General features: G+C 39.5%; 1 protein-coding gene across 2 annotated transcripts in view; it reads left to right on the top strand.

The window, feature by feature from the left end:
• LOC128688373 (uncharacterized) overlaps positions 1–19,174 on the top strand; it is a 292,282-nt gene extending 273,108 nt beyond the window's left edge. For both annotated transcript variants that reach the window (XM_070086753.1, XM_070086754.1), the window contains one exon: positions 16,092–19,174. In XM_070086753.1, the coding sequence (XP_069942854.1) occupies positions 16,092–16,246 (155 nt within the window). In that variant the 3' untranslated portion in view covers positions 16,247–19,174. The remainder of the gene's footprint in view (positions 1–16,091) is intronic.
• The last annotated feature ends 2,672 nt before the right edge of the window (positions 19,175–21,846 follow it).

Raw genomic sequence — 21,846 nt, 5'->3', positions numbered from 1 at the left:
CCAACCATGACATTGATGATAAAAAGAGCACCAGATTCCTAAACATGGCTTGATAGAATGTAATTTGTTACGAATCAACTCAGACCAGCGTTGTTGCCAGTGGTTGCAAAGGTGGCTAGAGATTACAACATAATATTCTTTATTCATTCAATATTCATTATTGAAACTATTGTAATTAGAGTAAAATTACTGTCTGCTATAAACAAAAAAAATTTACAACTTACACAAACTATGATCAGTTTCTTTAGTGTATTAAGTAGTATGTAAGCCATTAAATTAAGTCAGCCCATAATGCCTAGGCATGATAGTGGCTCTTTGCACTGTAACTCATTATTGTAATTTCATAACCTCAATGTAATCTTGCAAAGAAATAAATTTTGTCTGTTTGTTTGTTTGAATGGAGTACCCCTTTATGAAACAGGAAGGTCATGTACCACTGACTGCACAACAGAGCCCACCTGCTTGCTGCCCTGAACATCAACATGACCAGGGACCCAAGAAAACACGATTTCTTTGTTTCTGCTAGCAATGCAGCACAACCAAAGTTGTATATGAAAAACTAGGGGATGAGGCGAATTAAGTTTTTTGATAGATTACAAAGCACTAAAAGAGTCTGAATCCGCCATGAATGTTGAGGTAGGCCTGGACGCAATACGTATAATCACTATGTGAATCGCATAATGTTCATCTGTGAAAATGCTAGCTGGATTTAATAAATGACCTCACACAACACTGTCCAGGAACACTACTGCAAACCTGACACAATCAAAGGATTTAGAACCATCAGTGTAAACTGCAGTGGCATAAGAATAAGACTGGAAATGATTAAGAAAAAAAGAGAGCGAGAAGCAACTGTAGGTATTTGAACTTTTGTGCATGGCAGTAGGAAAAAACAGACAAGAACTGTCACAACTTCCCAGAGGGAAAGAGAAAAGCTAGATGCTAGATGAACATGTAAAGGGAGGCAATTGAAGAGAAGTCAAGAGTGAGTGAAGACGAAGAGAAAAGGGATGGAGTAAACAGGCGATGAACATATAATGAACCTCTACTAATGTTCATTGCCATCCTGTATGTAGAAGGATCATGAAGGTCATGAGAGCAGATAAAATATAAGAGACAGTAGGCATCACTTTGATCAAGGGTGGAACATTTGCCTCTCCATATAGGCTCTTGACAGGGAAGAACAAAGAGCACCTAGACATAAACGTAATCACTGATGATGAATGGGATCAAGTTATCAAGTTTAGAAAGAGTTGCGGGAGAGACCACAGAATATATCTGGTCGCCATAATCTAGTTTTGATAAAATTAGGGCTGAATGAGGTCAAAGGAGAGTTTGACAATTTGCCTCCCACAAAAGAAGAGTGAGGGTTTTAACCCTTTGAGGGTCGCCAGGCCCTCTCAGAGACTTGTTCTCAGGGTCGCCAAAATTTCAGAAAAAAAAAATTATTTTTTTCTTATGATAAGACAGAGAATCTTTTCCCGATCATAATGACACCAAAAATATGAAATTTGATGGAAAACTCACGGAATTATGCTCTCGAGAAGTTAGCAGTCTCGACGATGTTTACGCATCAGCAATTTTGCCCACTTTGAGCCCTATTTTCAGCCAATTCCAGTGTACTAGTTGACAAAAATCATAATTATTTTGCTAGAACTCCGTTTTTTCTATCGAATGAGTACAAGAAACTTCCCATTTACCGATTTCAACTATCGAATAAAGTGGTCAGAATTTAGCAATTTTGCCAATTTCACACAAATTTCAAAAGATGCCAATTTCCAAATAGGGTCCAGAATAAACAAGAAAGACATTTCTGGCACTAAAATAACATTTTCTCTGTTCATTAGTCATGTCCCCAGGCCCCTCTTACATTTCTTTTGCTTTCCACTTTGATTTTTTATTCTCACAAAAAAAATAAGATTTACTGTTATGCAGACTACTGCATTAGTGTAGAAATGGTATAAATAATATCAGCACACTTGTGAAAGAATATTAGACTCACCAGTTGACGTGTATTGGACGCTTAGCATGATTTGTTTACTTTTGAACTTTGGTAAAAATCGAACATTTCTGCTACTTTGAGCTCAATTTCAAGGTACTTTTCATTGTAAAACCAGTCAAAATCATCTCAATTTCTGTAATATGTCTTCCATTCTATACAATGAGACCAGGAAAACTAGAATACAACAATAAATACCATACGAAAATACAGTGCAAAGTCACTGTTTTAACCCCTTCAGGGTCCAAGGCCAAAATCTGAAGTGGTGCTCCAGTGTCCAAGAAATTTTGAAAAAAAAAAAAAAAAAAAAATATTATTTTTTCTTACAGAATTAAAGAGCATATTTTTGTGAAGGTAATAAGACAAAAAAAAAATTTCTGATCAGTACTTACCAAGATACAGTGCCAAGAAGTTTGTCCAAAATGGCATGGTGGTGGCAACATCGACGATTTCCACATACGCGCATTACTTTATTTAGCAGTTTTTGTAGTTTTTTCTTTTCTTTTCCGATTTTTTTCTTTTCCTACTAACATTTGGGGCCTGAGAGACCAATACTGTATATAATGTATATATATAAACTCACTGTATTGAACACAGTAACTGCACTAAAGTTATTATCATATTATTGTTTACCACTGTTGTTTATTACAATAAACATGCACAAATCTTGTATAATACTAATGTTCTATCATATATTTACATATTTACAATCACTGGACATGGTTTTAGAACTGCTGGAGCTTGTGGAAGTCCTTGAAACAAGGCACCATGCACAGAGGTACCTTACATTCCTCATACATAAACCGAGTGTCTTTGCGTCTTTGTTGCCGTCGTTTTGTTTGTGCACAGACGATGCATCTCTTCTGAGCAAATTTCTTCTGAATTGAAGGAAGCTGTATTATGAAATGATCACCTTCCCTCCTCAAACGCTTGGGTATATCCTAAGGAGTTCGAGGACCTTGTTGTATAGCAGGTGTTGTTACCTGGTACTTCATTATGAGTTGTCTGACAACAGACAAACAAAATTCACCATACGGTGGTCTGTTGCCAGTCTTCATTTGGTACATATTATATGCATTGAGCATTGAAATGTCCATGAGATGGAAGAAAAGTTTCATGTACCACTTGTAACTCTTACGAACACAATCAACAAAGCCAATCTGCATGTCACATTTGTCAACCAAGCGCATGTTTTGTGTATAATCAATCACTGTCACTGGTTTTCGAATACGTTCATTAGTCACTTGATCAACTTTGCCACTGTCTTGCATTTCATTACGGTGAATGGTTGTCAACAATGTGACATCTCGTTTGTCATACCACCGTAATGCCATGATATCATTGGTAGTAAACACCTGCACGTCATCACCACGAGCACCTGCTTTGAGCCTGGGCATATGTTAACGATTAGAACGCACTGTGCCACACACATCTGTCTTGTTCACTCGCAAGAATTCACTGAGTGATGGGCTTGTGTACCAGTTATCGGTATATAATGTATGCCACTTACCAAGATAAGGTGCCATCGTGCTTCTCACTACGTCACCTGAGATACCCAATAACATCTTGGTATCTTTCAATGTTTTACTTCCTGTGTATACAACAATATCCAATACCAGGCCACTGTCACAGTCACAGTCACAGAGTACAAACAGTTTTATACCAAAGCATTTCCTCTCGCTCGGTATATACTGCTTGAATGACAGCCTACCTTTGAACAAAATCAAAGACTCGTCAATTACAAGATTCTTGAATGGATAAAAGTATATGCTGAATTTTTGTTTGAGATACATAAAAACATTTCTAATCTTGTATAACCTGTCACTTCTGTCAGGCCTAGTTTTGTCAGAGAAGTGCAACATACGTAACAGTAACATAAACCTGTTCACTGGGATGATTTCACTAAAGACCGGGGTAGAAATTAGTCGATCTGTGGACCAGTATGCTTTTATATTATGCTTATAGACATGAGGCATAAGCATTATTGTTGCAAAAAGTAAATACATTTCTGCAACAGTCGTCTCTTTCCACCGGTGTAGTCTTGAGTGTGGTGATATGATTGTATTTGCCATGGTGTACTCAAAATACTTATTACTTTCCTTGACAATAGTTTCCATCAGTGGCTGGTCAAAGAATAATTCAAAGAATTCCAGTTCATTTGCAGTGTTTCCAAGGGGACAAGTTGGTAGAATTCCACTTTGAGAGTCATCAAAGTGGTGGGACTTGGGAACAAAATTGGGATTTTGCTGCCAATCCCAGATACGGTTTACTGGTGGATACTGGACATCATAGGCTGGTTGTGCGGGTAGTTGTGGTTGTGGTGGGCTTGTGGCAGACGCTCCGCTTTGTCCTTGAACTGCGGAGTCAGCAGTGTGGGTCCCAGCCTGGGGTGGTGAGTCACGCATGGCCGTGGCACTACCATCACCACTACCACCATCTAGTGATGCCTGTGGTCTATCTATGCCAAGTGTAGCCACATCATCCTCACTATCACTATCTGTACCTGGTGTAGGGCCACGGGATATACTCCAGGATGTACTCCGTCCCCTGGGCATGGCATAGAGTACACTACCCGAGCGCATGCAGCGGTGTACATACCGACGCTTCACTGGTGAATATGATTCCTCACTATCACTACTCGAATGATCGTCAAGAGCAATAAAATCACAATCCACATCACTATCATCATCATTACTGAAGTCAGAGGCCTGGCCACGCGAAAATAATAATTTTCTCTTTCGTTGAGGTACAACCGACCGCGACTGATGAGTGCCCACACCAGAGGTAGAAGGTTGAGGATTGTCAGGGTTTTCTGCACTATTATCAATATCCTGGTCATTCCTTTCGGTCACTAACTGATCAAAGCCAAAGAATTCGTCTTCATTTCCACTTCCATCACTGTCAGAACTATCAGATAGAAACAGGAGAGTCCCAATTTTCCTTGGAGTGAGAGCTGTCTTGCGACAAGGCATGGTGAACAAGGGTAACTGAGCCGGCATTCCCACAATGCTATGTGGGTGCCTAGATTTTTTGTTTATGGCGCACACCCACCACGCAGACCAGTTCTCTCTCATGTAGGCCTATGAGCATTTTTGTGCTAAATTTGACGGTGCTAGAATTTTGGTGTAGATCTACGGTTTGGACACTCAACGTGAAGCCGTAGATCTACAGGACGGACCTTGAAAGGGTTAAACCAAAAACATGGTCAAAGTTTTTTTTTTCTCATTACGCACTGTGTGCTGCAGGATTTTTTTTATACTGCGCACACTGACCACATAGACCCATTCTTTCATATGTAGGCCTACCAGCTTTCTGTTGCTAGATTTGAGGGCGCTAGAATTTATGCGTATTAGTACGTCAAAAACCCTGGCGCGTAAGCCATACTAGTACAGCCGAAACCCCGAAAGGGTTAAGGAGGTTCAGCTGGCTATGGCAAGTTACTTTCAGGGAGGTAATGTGAGGTTTCCAGGACAACCAACAATTGAACAGAAGACCAAGAAATCTGACCTTGTTATGTTCTGGGAACCATACAGGTATAGTGGAGCATTAGAGACAGCAGAACATCTAATAAAAGTAATCTGGTGGATTTTAGTACCAAAAAATTTAAACCCATAAATAGTGGCCCAATGGGAAACATGGTTGATAGAGAGGCTGCTATTAGGTGACAGATTGTGCCTGCACAAGTTATAGCAAAGTCATCAGCATAAAGTGATGATCAAATATTAGATGGGAAAACAGAAGCCAGATCATTAACCCGTAAACGGTCCAAACGTATATATATGTTCACTACCCCAGTGCCCCGAATATTTTGAAAAATAAAAAAATCGTTTTTTTTTTATGGAAAAAAGAGCACATTTGTCTAAGTGTTATAGGATAAAAAAAAAATTAGAGTCAGTACTTACCGAGATATGAGGCCGCAAAGTTGGCACTTGGGGATCACCTGACAGCAACATGGAGTGCTGCCGCTTGCAAAAGTGTTGGCGATATACCTTTTTTTCTATTTTCATATTATTTTATATAATTTTCATGTTCTGATAATTACAATTTATAGTAGTTCTTGTCATTTCAATAGACTTGCGCAATGGTCGAAGAAGTGGCAGATGCAGTTTAATATTGACAAATGCAAAGTTCTAAATGTTGGACAGTTAAATAACCATGCCACATATAAACTAAATAATGTAGATCTTAATACTACTGATTGCAAAAAGGATTTAGGAGTTCTGGTTAGCAGTACCCTAAAACTAAGACAACAGTGCATTAGTGTTCGCAATAAAGCTAACAGAATTCTTGGCTTCATATCTAGAAGTATAAATAATAGAAGTCCTCAGGTTGTTCTTCAACTCTATACAGTGGACCCCCCCATAACGATCACCTCCAAATGCGACCAATTATGTAAGTGTATTTATGTAAGTGCGTTTGTACGTGTATGTTTGGGGGTCTGAAATTGACTAATCTACTTCACAATATTCCTTATGGGAAAAAATTCGGTCAGTACTGGCACCTGAACATACTACTGGAATGAAAAAAGTTCGTTAACCGGGGGTCCACTGTATATCCTTGGTTAGGCCTCATTTAGACTATGCTGCTCAGTTCTGGTCACCGTATTACAGAATGGATATAAATGCTCTGGAAAACGTACAGAGGAGGATGACAAAGATGATCCCATGTATCAGAAATCTTCCCTATGAGGATAGACTGAGGGCCCTGAATCTGCACTCTCTCGAAAGGCGTAGAATTAGGGGGATATGATCGAAGTGTATAAATGGAAAACAGGAATAAATAAAGGGGATGTAAATAGCGTGCTGAAAATTTCCAACCATGACAGGACTAGCAGCAATGGTTTCAAGTTGGAAAAAATCAGATTCAGGAAGGATATAGGAAAGCACTGGTTTGGTAATAGAGTTGTGGATGAGTGGAACACATCCCGAGTACAGTTATTGAGGCTAAAACATTGTGTAGTTTTAAAAATAGGTTAGATAAATACATGAGTGGGTGTGGGTGGATGTGAGTTGACCTGACTAGCTTGTGCTGCTGGGTCTGGTGCAGTGCTCCATCCTTGAGTGGAGATGACCAGGCTGGGTGGGTCATTGGTCTAATCCGGGGGGTGGGTCATTGGTCTAATCCGGGGGGAAACATGGACCTGCTCCGCTTGGGTCAGTAGGTCTGTTGCAGTATTCCTTCTTTCTTATGTTCTTAACCAATCTTTGTTCTGACACTAGTATTAGGTACTGAAATTGTACTCACATTGTCACAAACACACTAACAGGTGGACATTTACACCTGCCTTGGCCATTTACTATTGTCTTGGGATATATACAAAGTATTTATATGTCCTAGCAATGTTTTGGATATGTGGAACTATGTAATAATAATGAGGAGGAGGAGGAGGAGGAGGAGGAGGAGGAGGAGGAGGAGAAGGAGGAGGAGGAGAAGGAGGAGGAGGAGAAGGAGGAGGAGGAGAAGGAGGAGAAGGAGGAGGAGAAGAAAAATACTTAATAATAATAAAATAATAAGTTCCCTTGAAGCATGAAAAACGAAGTCCACCCCTGACAGTGACGTGATAAGATGAGATAACATCTGATAAGAGCTGATGTTTGATGAGCATACAGAGGGTGAGGGAGGGTGCAGCAGATAAGAAAAGATTAGAGGTGACATTTGACGAGCATCACCCTCCTTTGTTTTCGCTGGTACACAAACATGTTGTCTATTTGTCTGTCTGTCAAGCTCCCTGTCTATCTGTCTATCCGTCTAGCTCTCTGTCTCAGAGAGAGCCACAAGACTGTGTCATCACATTTACTCACATCTTCAAGCAGAGTACAGTATAGCACTTTGTCTGGATTTTTTGGGTTATCCTAGGTAATTTACACTATGTATACGTGTATTTATGTGTAGCTGTGAGACAGAGATACAGACAGATAGAAAGAGACAGAAACAGATAGAGACAAAGACAGACAGAGATAGAGACAGAGAGACAGAGATAGACATAGATACAGACAGACAAACGGAGATAGAGCCAGGCCGCCAGCAGCCGGCCAGCCACACAGCTGGCCACCGTGCAGCTGGCCAGCCAGCTAGCCAGCCAGCTAGTCAGCCAATCAGTCAGCGATTATAAGACATTCTGAAAGGGTGTTGCACAAATATTGCACATGGGTTATTATCGAGGTTTTTTTTATATTTCCTCGACCACTTGTGGCCACATCCACCTCAAAGCCACTAAACTCAGGGTCAAAATCACTTTCCTCTTAAAATGGGAGTGTTAATACTACGTGACATCAGTGAATCCCAGGTGTTTGCTGCGCTGTTTGCTCTAACTGGTGCTCGTTTGAACTGGTGCTCCCACAAGGTACTAAGTGGTCTCAGATTTTTTTAATACCGCGCACACTGAGTGTTAGGACCCATTCTATGCTGACAAGGCAGGAAAAATAAACCGTATACACCTACCATCCGACTTACGACCTGCTCGACTTACGACCACTTGACTTACGACCGTGTTTTTTTTGCCAAATTTCTGGGAAATAAACAACTATTTGTGTTGTACACAGTGTTTATCCTAAACCTTATGGTATAAAATACAGTACTAACAGCATAAAAAGTAAAGTAAAACATGAAATACCAAAGTAAAACAATAAAATAAAGTCATTACAAAAATGTGATGTTGATATTCAGTAGTAAAGTTCGACTTACGACCATTTCAACTTACGACCGGTTTCTCGGAACCGAACTCGGTCGTAAGTCGGATGGTAGGTGTATATACGTTTTCGGCACTAGCGGTAAAAACTTATACATATACATGTATACGTTTGGACCGTTTACGCGTTAATAGCCGAAAGAAAAAAATGGTGCTAAGGACACATTGCTAAGGGGACACCTTCAGCTCGGATATAGTCAGGGGAAAGCAGATTATCAACCCGGACACAAATGTCTCTCAAATAAGAAGGTTTTAAGGAAAAGTGACTGGTTGCTCCAGAGGCCTAAGGAATGAGCTTGGACTAAGATGTTATATCTGTAGTGTCACATGCTTTTTTCAAGATAAAAAAAGACTGCGATAACCAAGTGGTTACTAGCAAAAGCATTATGAACATGGGTATCTAACTGGAGTAAGGGGTTGATAATGGATAAGCCCTTACAAAAGCCAAATTGACAAGTGGAGAGACTATTGTGTGTCTCTAAATACCACACAAAACTCTATTTACTAGAGATTCCATCAACCTGCAAACTGCACTGATAAGAGCACTGGGTTAATAGTGGGAGGCATCACAGCCCAAAGTACTTGGTTTAGGAAAGGGCAGAACCACAGCAGTTTTCCATATATGGTACAGAACCCCCTGTGACAAAGCAAGATTAAAAGGCCGAACTAAGACTACGAGGGCTGATGGATGTAAATGCTGGATCATACTAATATGAGTGCCAACAGGTCCAGTTGCCGATGACCAGCAAGCGCAAAGTGTTGATTCAAGTTTTGGAAGCATAAAAGGCATGTTATAAGATTTCTCTGCACAACTTTAACAAGCAATGATCTATTTGTCTATGTGATGAATGGTTTGAAAAACTGACAAGTTAAAGATTGAGACACTTATGCAACATATGGGAATCCCCTATGTTGCATAAGTGTCTCAATTTTCATCTATTTGTCTAGTATTAAGTAGTCTGTAACCCATTAAATTTAGTCTGCCCATAATGCCTAGGCATGATAGTGGCTCTCTTTGCACTGCAAATCATTACAGTGGACCCCCGCTTAGCGATCACCTCCCAATGCGACCAATTATGTAAGTGTATTTATGTAAGTGCGTTTGTATGTGTAAGTTTGGGGGTCTGAAATGGACTAATCTACTTCACAATATTCCTTATGGGAACAAATTCGGTCAGTACTGGCACCTGAACATACTTCTGGAATGAAAAAATATCATTAACCAGGGGTCCACTGTATTTTAATTACACACTGTAAACTACCTATCTACAACATGTCAATCACATTGTAAACTTGCAAAGAAATAAAAATTTGAATTTGAAGAAAAGTTTAAAGGCTGCAGTTCTCTGGCAGACTTGGAGGAAAGAAACAAGGAGATAGATGGAGCCTCTGAGAGATACGGAGAGGATGATTTCCAATTGCTGTAGCAACTTCAGCAGGATTTACAATGCTGACACCGGCATCCCTAAGAACAGGAGCAGGGGCTGGAGAATACCTGCCACTCAATTTCTGCACCTTTTCCAAACTGCACTCATAGAGGAAGTGGACGTAATGGTAGAAACAATCTCACCAACAAGTGCTTTTTGCTTCGTGGATTACACTTCGGGAAATCGCTCTCACATGCTATCTGCCCCATGCAGCATGCTTCAGTTGCACTGCACAAGTAGGAGACCACCAAGGCATGCATTTCTGAGAGTGCCTGCTCAAGGTTTCATTGACTGAATGTGAAGCTGTGGTTAAAACTGAGGTCAAAAATAGTTGTAATAGCTCATTAGGGGAGGACAAAGAAGATTCCTCACTAAAAACAGTTTGACGAGAATAAAGGGCTCACTTTGCCCTTTCAAACTGCCGTGGGCTTCGAGGAAGGGAAAATATAAGTGGGAAGTAAGGAAGGTAGGAAAATGATGGCTGTTATGTAAATCTGGGAGCACAGACCAGGTGAAGTCGAGTGCAGTTGAGCAGGGGCAGACTGAAAGATCTTTGTAAGAGAGAGTTTGAGTGTGAGGGTCATAATGGGTGGGAGTACCCATATTTAAAACATGGAGGGGAAAAGAAGTGAGAAGAGCCTTTAACTGATCACCACGAGTAACAGTGAGAACACTTTCCCCACAGGTAATGATGAGCAATAAAATCACCTAATAAGAGGAGAGGTGGAGGTATAGAACATAAGAACATAAGAAAGAAGGAACACAGCAACAGGCCTACTGACCCATGCGGAGCAGGTCCATGGCCCCCCGTCCCGGATTAGCCCAATGACCCACCCAGTCTGGTCATCTCCACTCAAGGAAGGAGCACGGCACCAGACCCAGCACAAGCTAGTCAGGTCCAACTCAAACCCACCCACACCCACTCATGTATTCATCTAACCTATATTTAAAACTACACAATGTTTTAGCCTCAATAACTGTACTCGGGAGTTTGTTCCACTCATCCACAACTCTATTACCAAACCAGTGCTTTCCTATATCCTTCCTGAATCTGAATTTTTCCAACTTGAAACTATTGCTGTGAGTCCTGCCTTGGCTGGAAATTTTCAGCATGCTATTTACATCCCCTTTATTTATTCCTGTTTTCCATTTATACATCTCAATCATATCCCCCTTAATTCTACGCCTTTCAAGAGAGTGCAGATTCAGGGCCCTCAATCTATCTTCATAGGGAAGATTTCTGATACATGGGATCATCTTTGTCATCCTCCTCTGTACGTTTTCCAGAGCATTTATATCCATTCTGTAATACGGTGACCAGAACTGAGCAGCATAGTTTAAATGAGGCCTAACCAAGGATATATAGAGTTGAAGAACAACCTGAGGACTTCTATTATTTATACTTTTAGATATGAAGCCAAGAATTCTGTTAGCTTTATTGCAAACACTAATGCACTGTTATCTTGGTTTTAGATTACCGCTAACCAGAACTCCTAAATCCTTTTCGCAATCAGTAGTATTAAGATCTACGTTATTTAGTTTATATGTGGCATGGTTATTTACCTGTCCAACATTTAGAACTTTGCATTTGTCAATATTAAACTGCATCTGCCACTTCTCTGACCATTGCATCAGTCTATTCAAATCATCCTGGAATGCTCTAGTGTCCTCATTAGAATGAATTGGACGGCCTATTTTGGTGTCATCAGCAAATTTGCTTATGTCGCTATTTATTCCCTCATCTATGTCGTTTATGTAAATTGTGAACAACAATGGGCCCAACATTGACCCCTGAGGAACACCGCTTGTGACGTGCCCCCATTCTGATTTCTCCCCATTTATGCAAACTCTCTGCTGCCTATTTATCAGCCAAGCCTCTACCCAGGAAAAAATTTCTCCTCCTATTCCGTGTGCCTTAAGTTTCCTCAATAGCCTCTGGTGTAGAATTCTATCGAAAGCCTTCTGTTAGACTGCCCTCTCTATCAACGAGCACGCAGAATTTACCTCCAACGTCGTCTCCGCTCTACTACTCTCTCTTTACCTTCCCTTCTTGCTGATGGACCCTCCTTTAATCCCGACTCTTTCATTGACTTCTTGACAACGACTGATTTACTCCACAAACTCTGATGATACCTTTTGCACTCCCCTCAGCCCTTTCTACCTCAATCTCTTGCTGCCCTCTACCCTTTCATCATCCACTGCCCCGCTGTTCTCTGTAACCTATTACTCATCTATCTCCCTTTTGCCACCTGATACCCTCGCTTCCTTCCTGCCCTGCAGCGCTGTATAGCCCTTGTGGCTTAGCGCTTCTTTTTGATTATAATAATAATATTGAAAGTCTTACTGAAGTCCATATACACAATATCATATTCATTGCCATGATCTACCTCCTCAAACACCTTAGTGAAAAAAGTTAGTAAATTCGTAAGACAGGAACACCCCTTTGTAAAACCGTGTTAGATTCATTAATCAATCTGTGCCTATCAAGACGGCTACAAATTTCTTCGGCAATTATTGATTCCATAAATTTTCCCACTACGGAGGTAAGGCTTATTGGTCTATAGTTCGAAGCCAAGGACCTGTCACCTGCCTTGTAAATAGGTATTACATTTGCCATTTTCCATTTATCAGGCACTATGCCAGTTTGTAGTGATATGTTAAAAAGATTAGCCAAAGGTATGCTAAGTTCCTCTTTACATTCCTTTAACACCCTTGCAAACAGTTCATCAGGACCTGGGGATCTGTTAGGTTTTAGTTTCTCTATTTGTCTGAGGACCATGTCACTAGTTACCGCAATCGTGCATAGTTTATTTTCACCCTGTTCTACATAATCTGTTATTTCAGGAATACCACTAGTATTTTCCTGGGTGAAAACTGAGAGGAAGTAGGTATTGAGAATTTCACACACATCCTTATCACAGATACAAAGAGCAGATTGTATACCACTTGTTCAAGTAGATATAGGCTGTAGTTTAATGCAGTGAAATATGAACAAAGATCTGAGAGTGTGGTATACCGGGGCATACAAGAAGTGTGCTTTCATTAAAAGTCCCATTGGGAAAAGGATCTGATGAATGAAATAAGATATAGCCCAAGACCGGATGGATAACAGCAGAGCACAGTTTAGGTTCTTGTAAACAGGCACAAACAGGGAAAAACTGGGAAAGCAACACCTGAAGCTATAGAATGGGAAAATGGCCTGTACTTAGAACTTTGTAGGCAGGTTGCCAAGCATAAAAACAGTTAATTCTAACAAGCTAATAATTGCACAAAAAATGCACAACAGTGAGGTAGTTAATTCTAACAAGGAAATAATAGCTCAAAAATTGCACAATGATGAGGTAGTTACATTGCACTAAATGTAAGAAATTGTGGTAAGGACCATAGGTTAATTAGTCTCAGTAAGGTCGACATCTCTAAGGAAGCTAGATATTTCATGTTTATTTGTGATTGTATACATACAGCCTGCAGCTGTTTTCCTATGATTTTGCCATCCTGTCTGACCTTTTGTAACCCATACAATAGGTTCTGACATATTATAGCAAGGCACTCGTTGACATACACTGTACTCTCTCTTTTTTTTTTTTTTTTTTTTTATGAAATGAGGTCTTTTTGTGTCATATGAATGTAGCATAACACTTTTTTTCAATCCTGGTTTCCTAGTAAACAGGCCCCCTTGATTTTATTAGCTGTTGTATCCATGCAATTCATTTGGTTTGTGTCACTGGTAAAAAGAGTGTTGTTGACAATAATTACATCAGATAACTTTTGCTGGTCGATTTTGCCATCATGGTTTTATAAGTAGTCATTCAACTGTGCATTCACGGTGTTTTTCCAGTTCTGGACAGCTTCTTCCACCTGGTGTTAAGTATTGTTGTTTGGTGTCATAACTTTTTGTTCAAGTTTTAGGATCTTGCTCTCTAGGTTAGCTATCTTCGGTTTGTGTTTTTCCAGTGATGCACGAAGACTAGTATCCTCAGTAGTTAATGAGTAGATGTATAATTTTAGCACTTTAGGATTGTTGATAATACCTGTGAGGTCAGCTGAGTGCTGAAGCCATGTTTGGTGTTGTTGGTGTGTAGCCTTGGGCAGTGGTGGTGAGGGGGAGGGGGTTGGACGATGCATCGGTGTCCTACAGGGCAGACATGCTGGATAATAGATTCCTAGGGGTTTTGTTCTTGTTCTTGTTGCTGTTTCTTCTGCAATTCCTTTTCATGGTATCACTGAAGTAGTTGGTGGTGGAGGTGTAGTTATGTACACGGAGCTTGGGCTGACTGTTCATTTGTCAGCAGGGCTGTGCCTGGTTTTACAGGGCAGTCTTCCTTTGGTTATCTATTTTGTCAGGTTGTAGGTACCCACAGCCAGTTTTGAGGTCATGATGGGTTCCACATGTGTTAGTGCAGTTGTACTTGTAGATAGGCCATCACAGGAGCTCTGATTGACCCAGGGGATTGAAAAAATTATGGAGCTTCGCTGCTGCTGTTGCCATAAATGTCATAAAAGCATGGGAGATGTCAGTTGTAGAGTGAAAAACTTAATCCATTATGTCCATTAATGGTTGTGGTTGTTCAGGGGTAGACTGAAGGTGGTCCATCCTGAGATGGGTGGGTGATCTGAAAATCGTCGCACTGTAGTGAGAGAAACTGGAAGCATGGTCAAATACGTGTGGAGGCCAGATGTATCAGAAGTCATGTGGAACCACAGTACCATAGGGAGGCAACAGAATGTTACCTGTAGAAGGTACTGGGTTGTGAAAGAGGTCCGAAGAATGGTCTAATAACAAGGCAGAGTTGTAAGAGAGTGCTGCAGGAAAAAAAAAGAGGAGGTCTGGGAGGAGGAATTTCATGGGCATGGGGCTCCATGGTAAAGTTTCTCAATTTTTTTCCAAAAAGAAAAGGGGGGAGATACATGGAAGGGTAGCTCCTAGGAGAAATGAAAGGAATTGTATATCCCCCTTTGCATCCAAGAGAGCCGTGAGTGCAGCCGGTAGTGCAGATGTGGTGCAGAATCCGTGCCCTACCCTACCCTTCATGCTGGTAAACCAGTGATCCAGGATAGCAACCTCACATCCATCGATCCACCTTGGTGGTCGGAAGCCCGCCACAAGGCATACCTCCTTCAGCCACCACCTTTCAGAACCATCAGGTAGCCTCCAGAAATACACCCATCACCTGAAGGACACCCTAAGACAACCCTCCCCCCCTGGAGACTCCGGAGGGGCTTCGGGACATCCCTAGATGATCCAGATTCCATGGCAGACAATACCACCACCAAGGATCTCAATGGAATGGGATGGACAACAACACCCTTTCCCCATCCTAGAAGTTACAATTACAGAGGGAAGGACCCCAAAGGCCAAAAGCAGGAAAGGAAGGAGAGGGAAGGCATTTGGAAAGGAGGATGGATGGGAAAGGAAGGATGGGGTAGGGAAGGGAGGAAAGGGGGATATTGAGGTACGGTCAGAGGAAGAAGATCAAAAGGTTCAGTTCCTCAGACCAAAAGCCTCTTCCCCATGTCAAGGAGCCCCCACTTGAAGAAGCTTATGAGTTGTAGCTGTCAGCTTAGATCAATATCAGGAATTAACTGCATTTCTAGGATGGTGTCTTTAAGCTGTTGCTGTCCTTAAGACTTATTACAATATAAAATGGAAGGAATAATGTAGGGTTTGACCAGCAACCTGTTGAGTGTGGGGTATGTTAAATGTCATGATAGTATGAAATATCAGTTTGTATGTGCCATGACAGTTAACAGTGATTAATTACCAAAGGGATGTAGAAGACTGGTAATGACTAATGATGTTTAGAATGATGAGCTCTGGGAGTCCCTGATAAACCTTGACCTAAAATGTCAGTCAGATGACATTTTACAAAGTGGCATATGTTTTATGTAAAAAAAAAAAAATCTTATTTTTATTCTTTTGACCTAGAGTTACCAATATTCATGTTAGATACAGAAATAACTTTTTTTGTTGTTGCAGAGCCTGGAAGTGAGGGCAGCGTGGAAACCTGGGTTAACTTGCAGGGAGGAGCTACCCTCTTCCTGCGAGCAAGCCATGGTGGTCAGGCACCCAGCTCATCTAGAAGACGCTCTCTCTTCCGCTCCTGGTCTCTACACAAGCTTGGCAAGATTTGAAATCAGTTCCCCCCCTCAGTGTAAGGGCCTACCATTGCATCATTGAATTTCTTGACAAGTTCTAAAGGCCTGTTATCAGCTGCCAGTGTCACAATGTGAAGAACATTTGGCATAGTCTCACAGTTTATCAGCACTGTCTGAGAGCCTGATGATAGATTCATGGTGACCTTAGTCATCTGAATCCCTCCATCCCAGTCAGTATAATCTAGGAGGCTGTGAGTGTGGTATGAGGAGTTACCAGTGCCATCTCTTGTTTATAAAGCAGGATCTGTGAAGTTTTTATCATAATGGTGCTGTTTAAGGGCCTAGTGTATTGGTATAACCAAGGAACTGCCTGCACTTCCTGAGGACAGTCAGGATCTGGTACCAATTTATGACAGGAAACTGATCATTGTTTATCAGATCCACTTAAATGAATGAACAGTGTTATACACCACTCAAAGAAATGTACAGTTACATAGTGACAGGCATAACATCCTGGTTGACTAAGATTGATTTACAGAGATTACATTCCTTGTACAGTATTACTGGTTCAGTACGAAGCTGTTACAATAATTATGTAGTGCAAATATATGCATATCTATATGGGTTGTGCTGTTATAAAAAGTTGTATCATGGGAGTTAATTCAGACATTAAAGGAATATCATTATAAACTAGGCCTTACCAACTATTGAAGTTATTCAGACGTGTTTAAATCTAAGGTACCCCTCCACTACAAGTTTGCAAGCCTTCCAAAAGGGTTTTCTCTCACATACACAAAGTTGCAACTTCCCCCATTTTCAAGATAAAAAAACCAGCTAATTTCATAATGCTTTCATCCAAAAAGTAGCCATCAAAAATGTGGAAACCTATCTCCTATGCTAAAGTAAAAATACATACATTGTATGTAACCATATTTGTAAAAAATTATATCAGCATTTAAGTGAGCTGATCTCTCGGTGGTTTAGGCCAGCACTTTTTTTTTGGCCCTTAAGAATAACTGACTTTAGACAAGTACAGATACAAAATAATTTCTCTACATTCCATAGGTACCTTTAGCTCAGTAATGTGTTAAGAATTCTTGAGCATTTACTGTAACTATCCTGGATCTAAAATTAAATTCCAGTTCAAGTTAGTAACTACACAATAATAGTTAATTAGGTTTAAGACCTATTGACTACCTGAGAGTCATGAAGGCTACAATCAGTCTACTGGTAGATACTTAACACAAAGAATGCTTGAATTCCTAAGATCTGGTTTACTTAAGCAAAATCTGTGTACAGTATAATACAATGAGAGATACATACCTCTTATTACATATTCCTTTGACAAAATCCAATGTTGCGTGAATGTTGCGCAAGTGTTAAAACTAGTCAGAACCAAGGACTGTAACTGGGAATAAAATACAAAACCAAAGCATTTCCTAGTCATTAATTACTTCAAAAGTGTAAGAAATAATTTTAAAAATGAAAATGTTCTAGAGCATTTTATTGAAAATATTAGTGCTAAGCAGTTGGGGTTATCAACAAAATTCATGTTAGCAGTTTTTGCATAGAAACAGGCACATTTTATTGTTGCAGTCTAGCAGTATGGTAAAAAACAGGCTTTCCTCGCTAGCTAAGAATTAGTAATGTATAAACCTTCTGTTAAATGGCGGCCTTATCCAACAAATATTTAAATTTAAATAAACAAATTAAGACTAGTGATTAGCATGACAGCATATTAGCAGATAGCGCACTGAGCAGTGACTCACAGCGCTTGCCTTCCACCAATGACCCTCACCATTTTATATTTCAGGTAAACATGTTAAACTTTTTGTCACAATAGTACAGACATGTAGCTTTATAAGAATTTTCACAGTTATTTATATACAGTACTTCAAATAAGTTTTAATTATATGCATTGGAACAACAGCTATGATGCACTGTTGTTTGTAACTGTTATACTGACTGAAGAGTCAGCTTGGCCTCATGGCTAAAATGTACACATAGTAACTAGATGATCCTATGTGTGTATGTAGGTACTCTTGTACAGGTGTCTCTCACTTTGTGATGCATTCCAAGCTGATGGCACATAAAATCAACCCAATATGACATGTAAAACAGGAACAGAAAGTATGAATTTGTCACACACACATACATCACTGCCCTATGTGAAAGTGAAATTAATTTGCTTGTAAAACTGAGAAAAATGCAAAATTCAATCATAATCTCTATACATACTACAATTAACAGCCAGAATTGTGGAAAAATCCACATTTCTTGACATTTTTACAAAAAAAAAAAAAATGGAGCATACCTCATAGGCACCAAATGACTATATAGCAAATAGGAATGAATTTGGTCCAAAAATAACTTTAGAAAAATAAAATTTGGTATTTAATCACCGTCTGTTTGTTACTCCTTTTCTTCCTCCACCACTGTCAACCATCCAGGCTGTCTTTTGTTTGGATTAATGTATACAGGTTATGAACCATATATCTCTCCCATTCTCCACCCCTAGCCCAGATTTCGCTTAACATATTATTATTATTATAATCAAAAAGAAGCGCTAAGCCACAAGGGCTATACAGCATTCACTTAACATAATTATATAGTCGAGTGCCTATTTTCTTTTGACATAAAACTGTTAAATTGAAAACTAGCCATAGAATTCCATTCAGAATATGCTCATTGGATTTCCTACTCCCAAATCATACTTCTTTCTTAATTACTTCTTATAAATGTCAACACACACTAGTTTAGGGTGATTTAAATTGGTATCATTATAAAATCTAAGTGATGTTGGGCTTGAGTGACTGCATAATAGCAAATTTATACTGCATATAACAAATTACTGGTAGAAATGAGGTCACTACATAAATGCAAATTCATATAAAATGAAAACCACATAAAGCAAGGGAACCTGTACTTGTATACAAAATGTGAATAATAAATATTCCTGCTGGTCTTGTTTGTTTATGTATGTCACCTTGTGTTTTGACTTAAGATGACAAAGTTTATTGTTAAAGTAACATATTCTAACTTCATTTACCTAACTGAGGTAGCTGACAGCTTTCTTCCAAAATGCAAAAAGTATCAGTCATATTCTCAAACTGTTGTAAGTTACTGTTAAAGAAATTCAGATTTAGAATCTACAATGTGTACTCTTTATTCGTAGAGTGCTAAACCTATATGGGTCATTCAGTGCATCCTCCATTGGGTAAGAGCAAGGCAGATGTGCTGCTTACTTGTACTCAGCTAGCTGACAGCCTACTGTATAAGATAATTGCTCAGAATTTTATTTCTCCCAAGTGCATTGGAGATTATGTTGGCCAGCAGATATACCAAAAGGTGAGTAGAACCAGTAAAAAATTTCATTTGATATAAAAATAAAAATTTAATTTACTATACAGCAATTACTTTACGACTGCAATAACCAGTGATAAGAAAACTGTTTTACTGTACTATATTTGGAAGTGAAGTATTGAAGATAAAATAATTGTTAAATAATCGTTGAAAAAAATTTAACAAATTACATATAGATTATTATGACACAGGAAAACATCTCTAATTATAAGAGGCATCTATGGAAAAGCAGGATCTGAGTACTGAACAATCGAGTTTGAGCCCTTTCCAAGAACTCTTCTCATTTGTAAATTAGGCCCCTAATGTGTGTGTAGATATCCATGCATAAAACATACATGGGCAGCACATAGTCACAACTGAAGAAGACAGTGATGAGGATCATAATTTTGTCACCATGTAAAGGAGTCTGCCCATAGACAGAAGCCATGGTCATAAACAAGCAGTGGTCATGTTTTTCCAAGAGGGAAGCCTGATTAACACTAGATATGTACACCTCTCTGCGAACTGAACTCTATTTTCATCACAGTCAATTTCTGCCCTGGGGTTCATGGAGGTGGGTGCAACTGAAGAGAACCAGAATACAAGATAGGATCTTCAGTCAATATAGGAAGTGAAAGAGCCACGGAAACATAGGTATTTTAGAAAGAAATAAAACCACAAAAAAAAATTACAAACTCACAGCACTCTAGCCAGCAAGATTGGCTTTTCTAGGACCCACTCCCTACCCTGCCAGGCACACATCCCACAATGCACTGGGATCATGGTACAGTATATTCAGCTTATGCCTACAGATGCTTTGTGGTAGCAATAATGAGCTCATCTTGGTCAAGTAGATCACAAGACACAAAACCCTCTTTGACATCCCCCATATCAGACTCAACCTGCGTAAAAACTCACTGCCATTAACCCTTTCACTGTCGGTGTCACAGTATGGCTTACAAACCAGTATTGGCGGCGTATTAATACGCCAAAATTCTAGTGGCTTCAAATCTAGTGGGAGAGAATGAGTCTGCGTGGTCAATGTGCCCAGTATAAAAAAAACCTGCAGCATGCAGTGCATAACAAGAAAAAAAAAAACTCCGACCGTGTTTTTGGTTTGAAATGCCGACTTTGAGGTGTATTTTCGTATGGTATTTATGGTTGTATTTTCGTTTTCTTGATCTCATTTGATAGAATGGAAGATATATTACAGAAATAGAGATGATTCTGATTGGTTTCATGATAAAAAGAAATTGAGCTCAAATAAGCAGAACTGTTCGATTTTTGCCAATGTTCAAGAGTAAACAAATGACATCACCATCCAATACATGTCCAACTGGCCAGTCTAATACACAGTCATGAATGGGGTGACTTTTTTATACAATTATTACAATAATGCAGTAGCCTGCATAACAATAAATCTATTTTTGTGTTTGTGAATAAAAATTTAAAATGGAAAGCAAGAGTAATATAAGAGGGGCCTAGAGACATGACTAATGAACAGAGAAAATGTTATTTTAGTGCCAAGAATGTCTGCCTTGTTTATTCTGGACCCTATTTTGAAAATGGCATCTTTTGAAATTTGTGTGAAATTGGCCTAATTTGTGTGAAATTGGCAATTTCTTGTACTCATTCAATAGAACAAATGGAGTTCTAGTGAAATAGCTATGAGTTTGGTTGACTGGGACAATGGAATTGGCTGAAAATAGGGCTCAAAGTGGGCAAAATCGCCGATGCGTACATATCGCCAAAACCGCTACTTCATGAGAGCATAATTCCGTAAGATTTCCATCAAATTTCATACTTTTGGTGTCATTACAATTGGGAAAAGATTCTCTGTCATTTCATTAGAAAAAATAATTTTTTTTTTAAATTTCTGACTGAGAGCAAGTTTGTGAGCAGGGGTCTCTACAGTGAAAGGGTTAAAGGCCCTAAGATCTGAAATTCCCTGCCTAAAGCATTGAAAGACCCCCCTTCCCTATGTGCCAGTCAATTCAGAGCTATTATAATTGAAACAGCAATACACTATGTCAAATAAAATGGGCTTTCATCCAATTCTGTCCCTGTTCTTCTTTCAGCCTTCCTTCAATTCCCATATAAAATTGCTAACACATTTTGTGTCCCATTATATTTTGATTGTAACTAAGTAAAGAGAAACCCTGGATTTCGGCCGTAATCCATTCCAGAAGGTCGGCCTAAATCTGAAAAGGCCAAAAACTGAAGTAATATTTCCCATAAGAAATAATGTAAATACAGTGGACCCCCGCTTAACGATCACCTCCAAATGCGACCAA

Source organism: Cherax quadricarinatus, chromosome 19 (genome assembly GCF_038502225.1).
Source record: "Cherax quadricarinatus isolate ZL_2023a chromosome 19, ASM3850222v1, whole genome shotgun sequence".
NCBI classification, from domain to species: Eukaryota; Metazoa; Arthropoda; class Malacostraca; order Decapoda; family Parastacidae; genus Cherax; species Cherax quadricarinatus.
Note: the sequence above shows the minus strand (reverse complement) of the source record. Positions and strands in the feature narration are given on the sequence as shown.